The 17,526-nt window shown below is 48.5% G+C and overlaps 1 protein-coding gene across 1 annotated transcript in view; it reads left to right on the forward strand.

Annotated features, from left to right (window-relative positions):
• Window positions 1–17,526, forward strand: part of LOC112240103 (dedicator of cytokinesis protein 8-like) — a gene marked incomplete in the record, with an annotated part of 143,091 nt that overhangs the window by 46,789 nt on the left and 78,776 nt on the right. Inside the window, 14 exon segments of the mRNA XM_042331415.1 lie at window positions 5,729–5,878; window positions 7,291–7,371; window positions 7,494–7,653; window positions 7,771–7,904; window positions 8,538–8,631; window positions 8,927–9,089; window positions 10,214–10,334; window positions 10,728–10,798; window positions 10,940–11,084; window positions 11,570–11,671; window positions 12,074–12,169; window positions 12,252–12,486; window positions 13,587–13,748; window positions 14,213–14,388. Coding sequence (XP_042187349.1) covers window positions 5,729–5,878; window positions 7,291–7,371; window positions 7,494–7,653; window positions 7,771–7,904; window positions 8,538–8,631; window positions 8,927–9,089; window positions 10,214–10,334; window positions 10,728–10,798; window positions 10,940–11,084; window positions 11,570–11,671; window positions 12,074–12,169; window positions 12,252–12,486; window positions 13,587–13,748; window positions 14,213–14,388 — 1,890 coding nt within the window.

Raw genomic sequence — 17,526 nt, forward strand, 5'->3', positions numbered from 1 at the left:
ACAGTAGGGACAGACTACTGTCTGTGGTATTACAGTAGGGACAGACTACTCTCCGTGTGGTATTACACTAGGAACAGACTACTGTCTGTGTGGTATTACAGTAGGGACAGACTACTGTCTGTGTGGTATTACAGTAGGGACAGACTACTGTCTGTGTGGTATTACAGTAGGGACAGACTACTGTCTGTGTGGTATTACAGTAGGGACAGACTACTGTCTGTGTGGTATTACAGTAGGGACAGACTACTCTCCGTGTGGTATTACAGTAGGAACAGACTACTGTCTGTGTGGTATTACATTAGGGACAGACTACTGTCTGTGTGGTATTACATTAGGGACAGACTACTGTCTGTGTGGTATTACAGTAGGGTCAGACTACTGTCTGTGTGGTATTACAGTAGGGACAGACTACTGTCTGTGTGGTATTACTGTAGGGACAGACTACTGTCTGTGTGGTATTACTGTAGGGACAGACTACTCTCCGTGTGGTATTACAGTAGGGACAGACTACTGTCCGTGCGACCCCGCCCTGTGCAACTGGGTACTGGACTTCCTGACGGGCCGCCCCCAGGTGGTGAGGGTGGGCAACAACATCTCCACCCCGCTGATCCTCAACACTGGGGCCCCACAAGGGTGCGTTCTGATCCCTCTCCTGTACTCCCTGTTCACCCACGACTGCGTGGCCACGCACGCCTCCAACTCAATCATCAAGTTTGCGGACGACACAACATTGGTAGGCTTGATTACCAACAACGACGAGACGGCCTACAGGGAGGAGGTGAGGGCCCTCGGAGTGTGGTGTCAGGAAAATAACCTCACACTCAACGTCAACAAAACTAAGGAGATGATTGTGGACTTCAGGAAACAGCAGAGGGAACACCCCCCTATCCACATCGATGGAACAGTAGTGGAGAGGGTAGCAAGTTTTAAGTTCCTCGGCATACACATCACAGACAAACTGAATTGGTCCACTCACACAGACAGCATCGTGAGGAAGGCGCAGCAGCGCCTCTTCAACCTCAGGAGGCTGAAGAAATTCGGCTTGTCACCAAAAGCACTCACAAACTTCTACAGATGCACAATCGAGAGCATCCTGGCGGGCTGTATCACCGCCTGGTACGGCAACTGCTCCGCCCACAACCGTAAGGCTCTCCAGAGGGTAGTGAGGTCTGCACAACGCATCACCGGGGGCAAACTACCTGCCCTCCAGGACACCTACACCACCCGATGTTACAGGAAGGCCATAAAGATCATCAAGGACATCAACCACCCGAGCCACCCGAGCCAGACTACTGTCTGTGTGGTATTACAGTAGGGACAGACTACTCTCTGTGTGGTATTACAGTGGGACAGACTACTGTCCGTGTGGTATTACAGTAGGGACAGACTACTGTCCGTGTGGTATTACAGTAGGGACAGACTACTGTCTGTGGTATTACAGTAGGGACAGACTACTGTCTGTGTGGTATTACAGTAGGGACAGACTACTGTCTGTGTGGTATTACAGTAGGGACAGACTACTGTCTGTGTGGTATTACAGTAGGGACAGACTACTGTCTGTGTGGTATTACAGTAGGGACAGACTACTGTCTGTGTGGTATTACAGTAGGGACAGACTACTGTCTGTGTGGTATTACAGTAGGGACAGACTACTGTCTGTGTGGTATTACAGTAGGGACAGACTACTGTCCGTGTGGTATTACAGTAGGGACAGACTACTGTCCGCTGTGGTATTACAGTAGGGACAGACTACTGTCTGTGTGGTATTACAGTAGGGACAGACTACTGTCTGTGTGGTATTACAGTAGGGACAGACTACTGTCTGTGTGGTATTACAGTAGGGACAGACTACTGTCTGTGTGGTATTACAGTAGGGACAGACTACTGTCCGTGTGGTATTACAGTAGGGACAGACTACTGTCCGTGTGGTATTACAGTAGGGACAGACTACTGTCTGTGTGGTATTACAGTAGGGACAGACTACTGTCTGTGTGGTATTACAGTAGGGACAGACTACTGTCTGTGTGGTATTACAGTAGGGACAGACTACTGTCTGTATGGTATTACAGTAGGGACAGACTACTCTCCGTGTGGTATTACAGTAGGGACAGACTACTGTCTGTGTGGTATTACAGTAGGGACAGACTACTCTCCGTGTGGTATTACAGTAGGGACAGACTACTGTCTGTGTGGTATTACAGTAGGGACAGACTACTGTCTGTGTGGTATTACAGTAGGGACAGACTACTGTCCGTGTGGTATTACAGTAGGGACAGACTACTGTCTGTGTGGTATTACAGTAGGGACAGACTACTGTCTGTGTGGTATTACAGTAGGGACAGACTACTGTCTGTGTGGTATTACAGTAGGGACAGACTACTGTCTGTGTGATGGTGATTTAGAGTAGAGCTCTCAGCTGGGTGAGGGAATGGGTTCAACAACACTCTGTATGGTGACCAGTCTCTTATATAACATGGGTCAGAAGCCTGTCGGACACAAACCAGCTGGAACGTAGGATGAGGAAAAAGTCCTGTGTCCCTATACTAATTCCTATACGGGAATTAGTTCATTAGGGCACACCATTGCGCTTGCAACGGAAATTGTAAACGAGCGTTTCTTGTTGGACAAGTTCAGGTAGTCTCTCCACTATTTCTGTAATTTTTTTCCGGTTGGTGCCTCTCCAGCCATATTATCTACCATGAGATGAATGGACACTCATGTAATCCACCACTAAGGTGATGTTACGGTTTTCTTCCGTCGAAAGAGAGTTGGACCAAAATGCAGCGTGGTAAGTTAGATACATGTTTAATAAACGAATAAACACGAAATACAAAACAACAAACGGAACGTGAAAACCTACACAGCCTATCTGGTGAAATACAAAACACTGAGACAGGAACAATCACCCACGAAACACTCAAAGAATATGGCTGCCTAAATATGGTTCCCAATCAGAGACAACGAGAATCACCTGCCTCTGATTGAGAACCGCCTCAGGCAACCATAGACTTTGCTAGAACACCCCACTAAGCCACAATCCCAAAACCTACGAAAAACCCCCATACATAAACACAACACAAAATAAACCCATGTCACACCCTGGCCTGACCAAATAAATAAAGAAAACACAAAATACTAAGACCAGGGCGTGACAGAACCCCCCGGCCACACACTAAACCCATAGGGGAGGGTTCGGGTGGGCGTCTGTCCACGGTGGCGGCTCCGGCTCGGGACGTGGACCCCACTCCAACCAAGTCTTAGTCCCCCTGATAACGCGTCCTTTGATTGGCCCGACCCCCGCCGCCGACCTTGGCCTAATAACCCTCACCAAGGTCCCGAGGTAGAAGCTCGGGACTGAGGTAGAAGCTCGGGACTGAGGGGAAGCCCAGTACTGAGAGGAAACTCAGGCAGGTAGTAGGCTCTGGCAGATCCTGGCTAGCTGGTGGTTCTGGCAGATCCTGGCTGACTGGCGGATCCTGGCTAGCTGGTGGTTCTGGCAGATCCTGGCTGACTGGCGGATCCTGGCTGACTGGTGGATCTGGAAGACATGGCTGACTGGCGGATCCTGGCTGACTGGCGGATCTGGAAGATCCTGGCTGACTGGCGGATCCTGGCTGACTGGCGGATCCTGGCTGAATGGTGGATCCTGGCTGAATGGCGGATCTGGAAGATCCTGGCTGACTGGCGGATCCTGGCTGACTGGCGGATCTGGAAGATCCTGGCTGAATGGCGGATCTGGAAGATCCTGGCTGACTGGCGGATCCTGGCTGACTGGCAGATCTGGAAGATCCTGGCTGACTGGCGGCTCTGGCTGCTCCATGCAGACTGGCAGCTCTGGCTGCTCCATGCAGACTGGAACCTCTGGCTGCTCCATGCAGACTGGAACCTCTGGCTGCTCCATGCAGACTGGAACCTCTGGCTGCTCCATGCAGACTGGAACCTCTGGCTGCTCCATGCAGACTGGAACCTCTGGCTGCTCCATGCAGACTGGAACCTCTGGCTGCTCCATGCAGACTGGAAGCTCTGGCTGCTCCATGCAGACTGGCAGCTCTGGCTGCTCCATGCAGACTGGCAGCTCTGGCTGCGTTGAACAGGCAGGAGACTCCGGCAGCGCTGGAGAGAAGGAAGGCTCTGGCAGCGCTAAACAGGCAGGAGACTCCGGCAGCGCTGGAGAGAAGGAAGGCTCTGGCAGCGCTAAACAGGCGGGAGACTCCGGCAGCGCTGGAGAGGAGGAAGGCTCTGGTAGCGCTAAACAGGCGGGAGACTCCGACAGCGCTGGAGAGGAGAAAGGCTCTGACAGCGCTGAACAGGCGAGGCGCACTGAAGGCCTGGTGCGTGGTGCTGGCACTGGTGGTACTGGACCGAGGACACGCACAGGAAGCCTGGTGCGGGGAGCTGCCACCGGAGAACTGGTGTGTGAAGGTGTACTGGAGAGCCTGAGAGCAGGACTGGCACAGGACGTGCAAGGCTAGGTAGGTACACAGGAGGCCTAGTGCGTGAGGCTGGCACACTCTTCACCAGCCGACTAACACGCACCTCAGGACGAGTATGGAGCGCTGACCCAGGTGCCATCAAATCCCCGACACGCTCCGTCGGACGAATATCATACCTAAAGCACCAAACTAGCAACTCCCTCATAACTCTCTCCTCCACTTTCCCCATTAACTCCTTCACAGTCTCTGCTTCACTCACCTCCAACACCGGCTCTGGTTCTGGTCTCCACCTTGGCTCCTCACGATAAACAGGGGGAGTTGGCTCAGGTCTGAACCCTGACTCTGCCACACTCTCCCTGAGCCCCCCAATACATTTTTGGGGCTGACTCATCCGTCGGGTGCTGCCTCATACCAGCGCCTTTCCGCTTTCGCCGCCTCCAGTTCTTCTTTGGGGCGGCGATATTCTCCAGGCTGTGCCCAGGGTCCTTTTCCATCCAATATCTCCTCCCACGTCCAGAAGTCCTGTGATCGCTGCTCCTCACGATAAACAGGGGAGTTGGCTCAGGTCTGAACCCTGACTCTGCCGCACTCTCCCTGAGCCCCCCCCCCCAAGAAATTTTTGGGGCTGACTCTTGGGTTTCCTTCTGCGCCGCCGTGCTTGTCTCTTCGACTCCATTCTCCTATAGCCCTCTTCGCACTGCTCCAGCGAATCCCAGGCGGGCTCCGGCACTCTCTCTGGGTCGACCGCCCACCTGTCTATTTCCTCCCAAGTCGTATACTCTAAACTTTGTAGCTCCTGCTGCCGCTGCCTGTCACTGTCCTGGTGTGGTGGGTGATTCTGTTATGGTTTTCTTCCGTCGAAAGAGAGTTGGACCAAAATGCAGCGTGGTAAGTTAGATACATGTTTAATAAACGAATAAACACGAAATACAAAACAACAAACAGAACGTGAAAACCTACACAGCCTATCTGGTGAAATACAAAACACTGAGACAGGAACAATCACCCACGAAACACTCAAAGAATATGGCTGCCTAAATATGGTTCCCAATCAGAGACAACGAGAATCACCTGCCTCTGATTGAGAACCGCCTCAGGCAACCATAGACTTTGCTAGAACACCCCACTAAGCCACAATCCCAAAACCTACGAAAAACCCCCATACATAAACACAACACAAAATAAACCCATGTCACACCCTGGCCTGACCAAATAAATATAGAAAACACAAAATACTAAGACCAGGGCGTGACAGGTGAACTCTAACGCTGACCCTCTCTGTTTGACTTCCTCAGATATCCGAGAACTTCTACTGTGATCTGAACTCAGACCAGTTTAAAGGGTTCCTGAAACCCCACACGCCACAGACGGACCACTCCACCCTCTCCCGAGCAGCCATCTTCTCCATCACATACCCCTCCCCAGACATCTACCTGGTCATCAAGGTAAGATGCCCATCTCACCTACCTGCACCTATCTGCAGTACTTGCTTGTTCAGGTAATACACACGTCTGTACGGCACCTACAGTATCTACAGTTGCTGGTCAATATGGTGAACACTATAGAACTAAATATATGCCATTTTAATAGAAGCTTTTATCCAAAGTGACTTAACAGTAGGGTACTGCCTGCATACATTTTCATATGGTTGGCCCCAGCTGGAATTGAACCCACAGCCCTGACGTGTCTACCTCGTCACACATATTACCTATGGTGCCCCTATCAATCTGTGGGTAACGTAGCATACAGTAGGCAACTCTCCATAGATCCATGTGTACAGTATTAGCTTGGACACCTCTGTCCTGACTGTGTTTCAGAGTGATGTACCTCTGTGTCCTGGCTGTGTTTCAGAGTGATGTACCTCTGTGTCCTGGCTGTGTTACAGAGTGATGTACCTCTGTGTCCTGGCTGTGTTTCAGAGTGATGTACCTCTGTGTCCTGGCTGTGTTTCAGAGTGATGTACCTCTGTGTCCTGGCTGTGTTTCAGAGTGATGTACCTCTGTGTCCTGGCTGTGTTACAGAGTGATGTACCTCTGTGTCCTGGCTGTGTTACAGAGTGATGTACCTCTGTCCTGGCTGTGTTACAGAGTGATGTACCTCTGTGTCCTGGCTGTGTTACAGAGTGATGTACCTCTGTCCTGGCTGTGTTTCAGAGTGATGTACCTCTGTGTCCTGGCTGTGTTACAGAGTGATGTACCTCTGTGTCCTGGCTGTGTTACAGAGTGATGTACCTCTGTGTCCTGGCTGTGTTACTGTGTTTCAGAGTGATGTACCTCTGTGTCCTGACTGTGTTACAGAGTGATGTACCTCTGTGTCCTGGCTGTGTTACAGAGTGATGTACCTCTGTCCTGGCTGTGTTTCAGAGTGATGTACCTCTGTGTCCTGGCTGTGTTACAGAGTGATGTACCTCTGTCCTGACTGTGTTACAGAGTGATGTACCTCTGTCCTGGCTGTGTTACAGAGTGATGTACCTCTGTCCTGACTGTGTTACAGAGTGATGTACCTCTGTCCTGGCTGTGTTTCAGAGTGATGTACCTCTGTGTCCTGGCTGTGTTACAGAGTGATGTACCTCTGTGTCCTGGCTGTGTTACAGAGTGATGTACCTCTGTGTCCTGGCTGTGTTTCAGAGTGATGTACCTCTGTGTCCTGGCTGTGTTACAGAGTGATGTACCTCTGTGTCCTGGCTGTGTTTCAGAGTGATGTACCTCTGTCCTGGCTGTGTTACAGAGTGATGTACCTCTGTCCTGGCTGTGTTACAGAGTGATGTACCTCTGTCCTGGCTGTGTTACAGAGTGATGTACCTCTGTGTCCTGGCTGTGTTTCAGAGTGATGTACCTCTGTCCTGGCTGTGTTTCAGATAGAGAAGGTGCTGCAGCAGGGAGAGATCAGTGACTGTGCGGAACCATACATGGTCATGAAGGAGACGGACTCAGCAAAGGTAGAGTGCCATGATGACACACACACACACACACACACACACACACACACACACACACACACACACACACACACACAGAGCTATAGGTTCTAATTGTGGTTCTGTGTGGTTCCCTGGGTCAGAACAAGGAGAAGCTGGAGAAGCTGCGTAATCAGTCTGAGATGTTCTGTCAGAGACTTGGTCGCTACCGCATGCCCTTTGCCTGGGCTACAGTCAACATCATGAACGTCATCAGCACCGCCACACTGGACCGAGACACCACCGACTCTGACAGCCTCAACGGTGTGTGTGTGTGTGTGTGCGCGCGTGATAAGCTGGTTAACTCTGGCGCCCAAGGCTTGTTTAATCTTACTCTACTTTTCTGTACCTGACTTGACTGACCTCTCCTCCCCTATCCAGGTAAATCCAGCAGTCTGGAAAAGAGAGGTCAGTTGCCCAGGAGGAACTCAGAGAGGTTCGGTACCATGGAAGACCAGTGTAACATGTCTGCCTTCAAACCTGCTACCATCACCATCAGCACCTTCTGCAAGCAGGTCTGACCACATGCACTAGAGAAAACAACATACTCTACAATATAAACATCAATCCAGCGACATAAGCATCACTAAGCTCAGAGAATCTCTTAGACAGAGAATGTCTTAGACAGAGAATGTCTTAGACAGAGAATGTCTTAGACAGAGAATGTCTTAGACAGAGAATGTCTTAGACAGAGAATGTCTTAGACAGAGAATGTCTTAGACAGAGAATGTCTTAGACAGAGAATGTCTTAGACAGAGAATGTCTTAGACAGAGAATGTCTTAGAGAATGCTTAACCTTGTGGATATCGCCTCGAGACAAGGCATTCTTTCATTCCACACATAATCCACAGAGCAGACACCTGATAAGACCCGGCCAGGTATCATATAGACATACCATACATTCTCCAACAAGGGTGCATTTTTCCTTCCTACTAGCAACTGTGGAGAGTTGATCTCATAACAACAGTTAGTTGCACTGCTCAATATGTCACCTTCCTATGAAGTTGATGGAAAAGAGGAAAGAAGTCTGCTGTGCAACACTACAAATTCACAATGTTTAATTCTGATGTGTTCAGAGACATTATATCACTGTATCTTGTACACAAAGACATGTTCATTTGACTAAACTGGACCCTGCTTTGTTTAAGGAGGGGGACCGTCTGAGTGATGAGGACTTGTTTAAGTTCCTGGCAGACATCAAGAAGTTCTCATCCCTGCAGAGAAGAATTAAAACCATACCAGGTGATCCGCTATTCAACCACACAGCAAGACCTGGCTGTCTGTGTGTGCTGTTTCATTCCATTCAACCCAACAACAAGTGACTAGAATGTCCCATTTCTAAGAACAAGTGTCTGTTTTATGTGTTTAAGTGACTTCATGCATTTAAATTAGCTGAATATGCTATTTTGTATAATTCAGGATCAATTGCTTATAGTGGTGAAAACCTGTGGGACTGAAAACGTTCTCATATTTACCTACTTTGGAATCATTCTGAATGAACATAGTTTCAGACTGTATTTGACTTGATCTATTTTAGGTACAATAAGACTGGATGTGACTCCGGTCCATGACAACCCAGTGGCCTGTCTGTCTACTGAGCTGATCCCAGTCAAACCACTGGCTGAGAAGAACGTCCGACCTGTCAAAGAGGTGTTGGAGTTCCCCTCCAGCGAGGTCTATGTTCCACACAGCACTTACAGGTGAGCACACACACATGTGTCGATGCATACCACACACAGACTGCACAAAAGCATTTACAGGTTAGTACACTCACTCAATTCTCCTGAAACCACTTTTTGAATATAGCATATTCTGCATATTCTCCTCAAAGCTTTAGTTTGACTGCATGAATTTACCATAGCACATAGCTTCAAGCAGTGTAAACAGGTTGGCCAGGTTCATGACTTACTAGTGTAGTATCTGTCTCCATGCTAAGCACCATGTACACATGTCCCTTCATGTGAGCTTTACACATGTGAGACAGTCATGAAGGCATTTAACACAGCACATACTGTACCTTCAGGCCTTCTATTTTCCATCAATGTCGTGAACAGGTTTGCTGGGACTTCTACAACCAGTCTGACCTGACACAACCCCCAATGCTGTCAACATTTCACTCCTTCCTCCTCACTGCTCGCTAGATGAACACTGTGTCCCAAATGGCACCCTATTCCCTATAGGGCTCTGTTCAAAAGTAGTCCACTATATAGGGAACAGGGTGCTGTTTGGGACACAGGCTAAGAGTGTGTCTCCTGTCTCGGGACAGATGACTACATTGTTACATAGTTTTTAGTCTCACACTAATGTTCACACCACATCTGGTTCATTGGTAAGACTAGTTTTCAGGCCCACGTGGTGTATTGTGTAATATCATGCATTTGTTAGCTTCACCGGGTGCCATCTAGTGGTGTAGTATGGATGTGTTTCATCTAACTCTGAATAGGAGTTGTGGTGCTGATAGAAGATGGTCATATCCTGACCACCTGACCAGGAAGAACTCTGGGCACTGACGTTTACCAGGCTATACTTAGGGCTTGGGCTGCTGATTGGTGGAGGCATGAACTAGTGGGAGTTTCCACCATATTTCTTATACCAGTCATTTTGTTTTCAAATCAGTGAAGGGAAGTGAACAAGTGCACACTTTGGGAGGAAGGAGAGATCGAGTTTGTCCTCACCTGGTACTCTCATCAGTGACCACATCATTCCTTTCATCATTAGGAAGTCATTTGAGTATGCAGTGCTGTAAACCTCTCTTTTACCATCTCTCTCCCTCCCTTTGTCTCTCTTCTCTCTCCATTTTCCCTCCCTTTCCCTCTCTCTCCAGGAACCTGCTCTACATATACCCCCAGCGACTCAACTTTGTCAACAGGCTGACTTCAGGAGGAAGGAATATCACTATTAAAATCCAGTTTATGAGTGGAGAAGACCCCAGCTGTGTGATGCCTGTGAGTTTCTGTCTCTCAATTCAATTCAATTCAAGGGCTTTGTTGGCATGGGAAACATGTGTTAACATTGCCAAAGCAAGTGAGGTAGATAATATATAAAGTGAATATATAAAGTGAAATAAACAATAAAAATTAACAGTAAACAATTACACATACAGAAGTTTCAAAACAATAAAGACATTACAAATGTCATATTATATATATACAGTGTTTTAACAATGTACAAATGGTAAAGGACACAAGATAAAATAAATAAGCATAAATATGTTGTATTTACAATGGTGTGTGTCTCTCTCTCTCTCACACACACACACACACAGTGTTCACCCATGTTGCTGTGACATTGTACAACATGGTTTCATTGAGTTTACTCTGCTTTCTTTTTCCTCGTAGGTCATTTTTGGAAAATCGAATGGTCCTGAGTTTGTGCAGGAAGTATACACCCCAGTCACGTACCATAACAAGCAAGTGGATGCTATTTTAAATACTACATGCTAAATTACAATAACACAACTACGGCATAACATGCTACATTTTCTAATATAACAATCTAACATTTTGTTTTGTGTCGTCTCTGACCTCTGTCCCATGTGACTGTGCCTCAGGTCTCCAGACTTCTATGAGGAGGTGAAGATGGTTCTGCCTGCCAGGCTGACTGAGAGACACCACCTGCTGTTCACATTCTACCACATCAGCTGTCAACAGAAACAGAACCAGACTGGAGCCAGTGAGACACTCATCGGTTACTCTGTAAGTCTGACCCCTCATGCCTGGTCTCACCTGGGCCTATATTCATAAAGTGCCTCACAGTAGGAGTGCTGATCTAGGATCAGGTTTGCCCTGTCCAAGCAATCTTATTCACTGTGGTCTAAAATTCTAAACTAATCCTAGAGCAGCACTCTGAGACATAATGGCGGCGTTTATTTGCTAATATTTGGGCGAAAGACCAGAATGGGGCTGCCTGTGTAATCTAATCTGATTGGTCAAAAGACCAATGATTGACAAAAGATCAGAATTAGGCTGCCTGTGTAAACCCTGCCTTTATGAATATGGGTCCTGGTCTCATCTGAACGTGCAGATACTCTACTGAACATGGTGCTGGTTATTTATGATCAATATACTAGTAAGTGATTCTTCTCAATGATGTGGCGAGGTAGATGCGTCGACTGTATGTATTTGTCCGTTGTCAATGCTTGCTGTGGCTGATCTTCTGTCTATCCCCCTGTGTACTGTAGTGGCTGCCTATACTGAGTACTGACAGACTACAGACTGGTCAGTACTGCCTTCCTATCGCCCTGGACAGATTGCCTGTCAACTACTCACTGCACTCACCTGAGGTAACATTCATTTGGCCATTTCAATTTTCCAGACAATAGTTTAACATAAGTTGTATCACAAAAATGTTAAGAGTGGAGTGGCTCCCCCTGGGAGAGAAAATATCACTTTCATGGACCTTTAACACATTTGTTGATGTACTGATTTATTGATTGGGTTTAGATGGCAACAGACATATCTCTGCAGAACATTCCCCCTCTCTCTGCAGAACATTCCCCCTCTCTCTGCAGAACATTCCCCCTCTCTCTGCAGAACATTCCCCCTCTCTGCAGAACATTCCCCCTCTCTGCAGAACATTCCCCCTCTCTCTGCAGAACATTCCCCCTCTCTCTGCAGAACATTCCCCCTCTCTCTGCAGAACATTCTCCCTCAGGTTCTTAATATGCCAATCTTTCTCTCTGCAGAGGATTACCCCTCAGGTTCCTCCAGTCAAGTGGATGGAAAGTCACAAAGGAGTTTTCAACCTGGAGATACAGGCTGTGTCCTCAGTACACACACAGGTAAGTCTAACACACACACACACACACATATACACACACACACACTTTATGTAGTCATTTATTTACCCCTCCCCCTCCCCAGGACAACCACTTGGAGCGTTTCTTCACATTGTGCCATGCCCTGGAGGGCGGAGTGACGTTCCCTCTCCGGGTTCGGGAAGAAAAGATTCCGGAGAACAAGCTGGAGCATGAGCTGAAGCTGAGCATCATCTCCCTGTCGTCCTCCAGACTAGAACCTCTGGTCCTCTACCTCCATCTGGTCTTAGATAAACTGTTCACCCTCATCATGCAGCCCATGGTCATCGCTGGACAAACAGGTACCTATAGGGACATGTCACCAGGGCTTTCAGACAGACGGGTACCTATAGGGACATGTCACCGGGGCTTTCAGACAGACGGGTACCTATAGGGACATGTCACCGGGGCTTTCAGACAGACGGGTACCTATAGGGACATGTCACCGGGGCTTTCAGACAGACGGGTACCTATAGGGACATGTCACCGGGGCTTTCAGACAGACGGGTACCTATAGGGACATGTCACCGGGGCTTTCAGACAAACGGGTACCTATAGGGACATGTCACCGGGGCTTTCAGACAGACGGGTACCTATAGGGACATGTCACCGGGGCTTTCAGACAGACGGGTACCTATAGGGACATGTCACCGGGGCTTTCAGACAGACGGGTACCTATAGGGACATGTCACCGGGGCTTTCAGACAGACGGGTACCTATAGGGACATGTCACCGGGGCTTTCAGACAGACGGGTACCTATAGGGACATGTCACCGGGGCTTTCAGACAGACGGGTACCTATAGGGACATGTCACCGGGGCTTTCAGACAGACGGGTACCTATAGGGACATGTCACCGGGGCTTTCAGACAGACGGGTACCTATAGGGACATGTCACCGGGGCTTTCAGACAGACGGGTACCTATAGGGACATGTCACCGGGGCTTTCAGACAGACGGGTACCTATAGGGACATGTCACCGGGGCTTTCAGACAGACGGGTACCTATAGGGACATGTCACCGGGGCTTTCAGACAGACGGGTACCTATAGGGACATGTCACCGGGGCTTTCAGACAGACGGGTACCTATAGGGACATGTCACCGGGGCTTTCAGACAGACGGGTACCTATAGGGACATGTCACCGGGGCTTTCAGACAGACGGGTACCTATAGGGACATGTCACCGGGGCTTTCAGACAGACGGGTACCTATAGGGACATGTCACCGGGGCTTTCAGACAGACGGGTACCTATAGGGACATGTCACCGGGGCTTTCAGACAGACGGGTACCTATAGGGACATGTCACCGGGGCTTTCAGACAGACGGGTAGTGTGAGAGTATACCTGATATGTTTGAGACGTGTTTTGTTGTAACTAACTGTGTGTGTGTTTTATTTCCTAGCCAACCTGGCCCAGATAGCGTTTGAGTCAGTGGTGTCAATCGTCAACAGTCTCCACAACAGCCAGGAGTTGGCCAGGGACCAGCAGGGCAGGAACGGTCTCCTAGCAACATACCTGTACTGGGTGTTCCGTCTGCCTGACTCCAATGAGCTCCTTAACACAGGTAGGAAGGAACCACCGGACACGTTGTCATGGTGATGTGACTGTATGGACAGTCTAACTTGTGAAGAGAATGGACCATAGTGGTATTTGCGCTACAGGAATGTGCTCAGCTGAACACCAGAACTGTAGATACGTTGCATGAAACAGAAGTCATTGAAATGAAGGGGAACTGTGTAATTACATCAATACAATGCTATAGTAGTGCAGATCTGTGCAACTAAGGTAACGTGTAACCAGGTAGATCATGCCACAGTGACAAGGTTCTCAAAAGAGGACCGCCGTGCTCTCCCAAGAGTGTGGTTGGTGCGGTACACCTGTGGATAAAGATAAGCCAGATAGTGTGATGGGTCCACAAGCAAAACGATGTTGCATAAAGTTTCAACTTAATGACCTTCTTCAGTGTGCAGGTGAAGTGTGGCGTTCAGGTCAATCATCCAGTGACATGGTTCTCCCCTGTGTGCCCAGGTCCAGGGGGAGTGGTACCTTCCACTGAGGGCCGCTACAGTACTATGGGGCGGGCCTCGGCCACCACAGTAGGAACCATGTTACTGCAGTCCCGGCTCCGCAGCAGCAGCAACCCTGATATCCCTGCCCCACACAGTGCAGAAGACACAGAGGTGAAAAACATCCTGTCAGCTAAGGTACTGCTACACATACAGGGTCGTGGTTGAGTGGGTAACACTGGATGTTCAATCCCAGAGTCCACTGCTCACACTTTGTCTCCTCTTAAAGGACACTGAGCATGCTAGCTGTTACCATAGACTTCCAGTCATTCCTTTAAAGCTAGTTAGTAATTGCGCTGAGTGAGCAACTTCCTTCAAACTGCACACAGACATACAAATGAAATCCACGAGTTCATCGGACTCTGGAGAAGTAGATAAAAGGCTTCAATTCCAAAATCCCAAAGTATCCCTTTAACTTGTGAATCTCTACTCGTCTTTAAAAAAAGGTGGGAAAAGGTACTGCTACACTAAAGACAGAGTCAATGAGCATCCTCTGTCATGAGCCTGCCACAAACAGAGTCAATGAACATCCTCTGTCATGAGCCTGCCACAAACACAAAGAGCCAATGAACATCCTCTGTCATGAGCCTGCCACAAACACAAAGAGCCAATGAACATCCTCTGTCATGAGCCTGCCACAAACACAAAGAGCCAATGAACATCCTCTGTCATGAGCCTGCCACAAACACAGAGTCAATGAACATCCTCTGTCATGAGCCTGCCACAAACACAGAGTCAATGAACATCCTCTGTCATGAGCCTGCCACAAACACAGAGTCAATGAACATCCTCTGTCATGAGCCTGCCACAAACACAGAGTCAATGAACATCCTCTGTCATGAGCCTGCCACAAACAGAGTCAATGTACATCCTCTGTCATGAGCCTGCCACAAACACAGAGTCAATGTACATCCTCTGTCATGAGCCTGCCACAAACACAAAGAGTCAATGAACATCCTCTGTCATGAGCCTGCCACAAACACAAAGAGTCAATGAACATCCTCTGTCATGAGCCTGCCACAAACACAAAGAGTCAATGAACATCCTCTGTCATGAGCCTGCCACAAACACAAAGAGTCAATGAACATCCTCTGTCATGAGCCTGCCACAAACACAAAGAGCCAATGAACATCCTCTGTCATGAGCCTGCCACAAACAGAGTCAATGTACATCCTCTGTCATGAGCCTGCCACAAACACAAAGAGCCAATGTACATCCTCTGTCATGAGCCTGCCACAAACAGAGTCAATGTACATCCTCTGTCATGAGCCTGCCACAAACACAGAGTCAATGTACATCCTCTGTCATGAGCCTGCCACAAACACAAAGAGTCAATGAACATCCTCTGTCATGAGCCTGCCACAAACACAAAGAGCCAATGAACATCCTCTGTCATGAGCCTGCCACAAACAGAGTCAATGTACATCCTCTGTCATGAGCCTGCCACAAACACAAAGAGCCAATGAACATCCTCTGTCATGAGCCTGCCACAAACACAAAGAGCCAATGAACATCCTCTGTCATGAGCCTGCCACAAACAGAGTCAATGAACATCCTCTGTCATGAGCCTGCCACAAACACAAAGAGTCAATGAACATCCTCTGTCATGAGCCTGCCACAAACAGAGTCAATGTACATCCTCTGTCATGAGCCTGCCACAAACAGAGTCAATGTACATCCTCTGTCATGAGCCTGCCACAAACAGAGTCAATGAACATCCTCTGTCATGAGCCTGCCACAAACAGAGTCAATGAACATCCTCTGTCATGAGCCTGCCACAAACACAAAATGAGCATGAGCAAAACACAGAACATCCTCTGTCATGAGCCTGCCACAAACAGAGAGTCAATGTACATCCTCTGTCATGAGCCTGCCACAAACACAAAGAGCCAATGAACATCCTCTGTCATGAGCCTGCCACAAACAGAGTCAATGAACATCCTCTGTCATGAGCCTGCCACAAACACAAAGAGCCAATGAACATCCTCTGTCATGAGCCTGCCACAAACAGAGTCAATGTACATCCTCTGTCATGAGCCTGCCACAAACACAAAGAGCCAATGAACATCCTCTGTCATGAGCCTGCCACAAACAGAGTCAATGAACATCCTCTGTCATGAGCCTGCCACAAACACAAAGAGCCAATGAACATCCTCTGTCATGAGCCTGCCACAAACACAGAGTCAATGTACATCCTCTGTCATGAGCCTGCCACAAACACAAAGAGCCAATGAACATCCTCTGTCATGAGCCTGCCACAAACAGAGAGTCAATGTACATCCTCTGTCATGAGCCTGCCACAAACAGAGTCAATGTACATCCTCTGTCATGAGCCTGCCACAAACACAGAGTCAATGTACATCCTCTGTCATGAGCCTGCCACAAACAGAGTCAATGTAATGTATCCTCTGTCATGAGCCTGCCAAACAAACACAGAGTCAATGAACATCCTCTGTCATGAGCCTGCCACAAACACAGAGTCAATGAACATCCTCTGTCATGAGCCTGCCACAAACACAGAGTCAATGTGCCACATCCTCTGTCATGAGCCTGCCACAAACAGAGTCAATGAACATCCTCTGTCATGAGCCTGCCACAAACACAGAGCCAATGAACATCCTCTGTCATGAGCCTGCCACAAACAGAGTCAATGTACATCCTCTGTCATGAGCCTGCCACAAACAGAGTCAATGTACATCCTCTGTCATGAGCCTGCCACAAACACAAAACACAGAGCCAATGAACATCCTCTGTCATGAGCCTGCCACAAACACAGAGTCAATGAACATCCTCTGTCATGAGCCTGCCACAAACACAAAGAGCCAATGAACATCCTCTGTCATGAGCCTGCCACAAACACAAAGAGCCAATGAACATCCTCTGTCATGAGCCTGCCACAAACACAAAGAGCCAATGAACATCCTCTGTCATGAGCCTGCCACAAACACAAAGAGCCAATGAACATCCTCTGTCATGAGCAATGAACATCCTCTGTCATGAGCCTGCCAAACACAGAGTCAATGAACATCCTCTGTCATGAGCCTGCCACAAACAGAGTCAATGTACATCCTCTGTCATGAGCCTGCCACAAACACAAAGAGCCAATGAACATCCTCTGTCATGAGCCTGCCACAAACACAGAGTCAATGAACATCCTCTGTCATGAGCCTGCCACAAACACAAAGAGCCAATGAACATCCTCTGTCATGAGCCTGCCACAAACACAAAGAGCCAATGAACATCCTCTGTCATGAGCCTGCCACAAACACAAAGAGC

This window comes from Oncorhynchus tshawytscha, linkage group LG12, assembly GCF_018296145.1.
Source record: "Oncorhynchus tshawytscha isolate Ot180627B linkage group LG12, Otsh_v2.0, whole genome shotgun sequence".
NCBI classification, from domain to species: domain Eukaryota; kingdom Metazoa; phylum Chordata; class Actinopteri; order Salmoniformes; family Salmonidae; genus Oncorhynchus; species Oncorhynchus tshawytscha.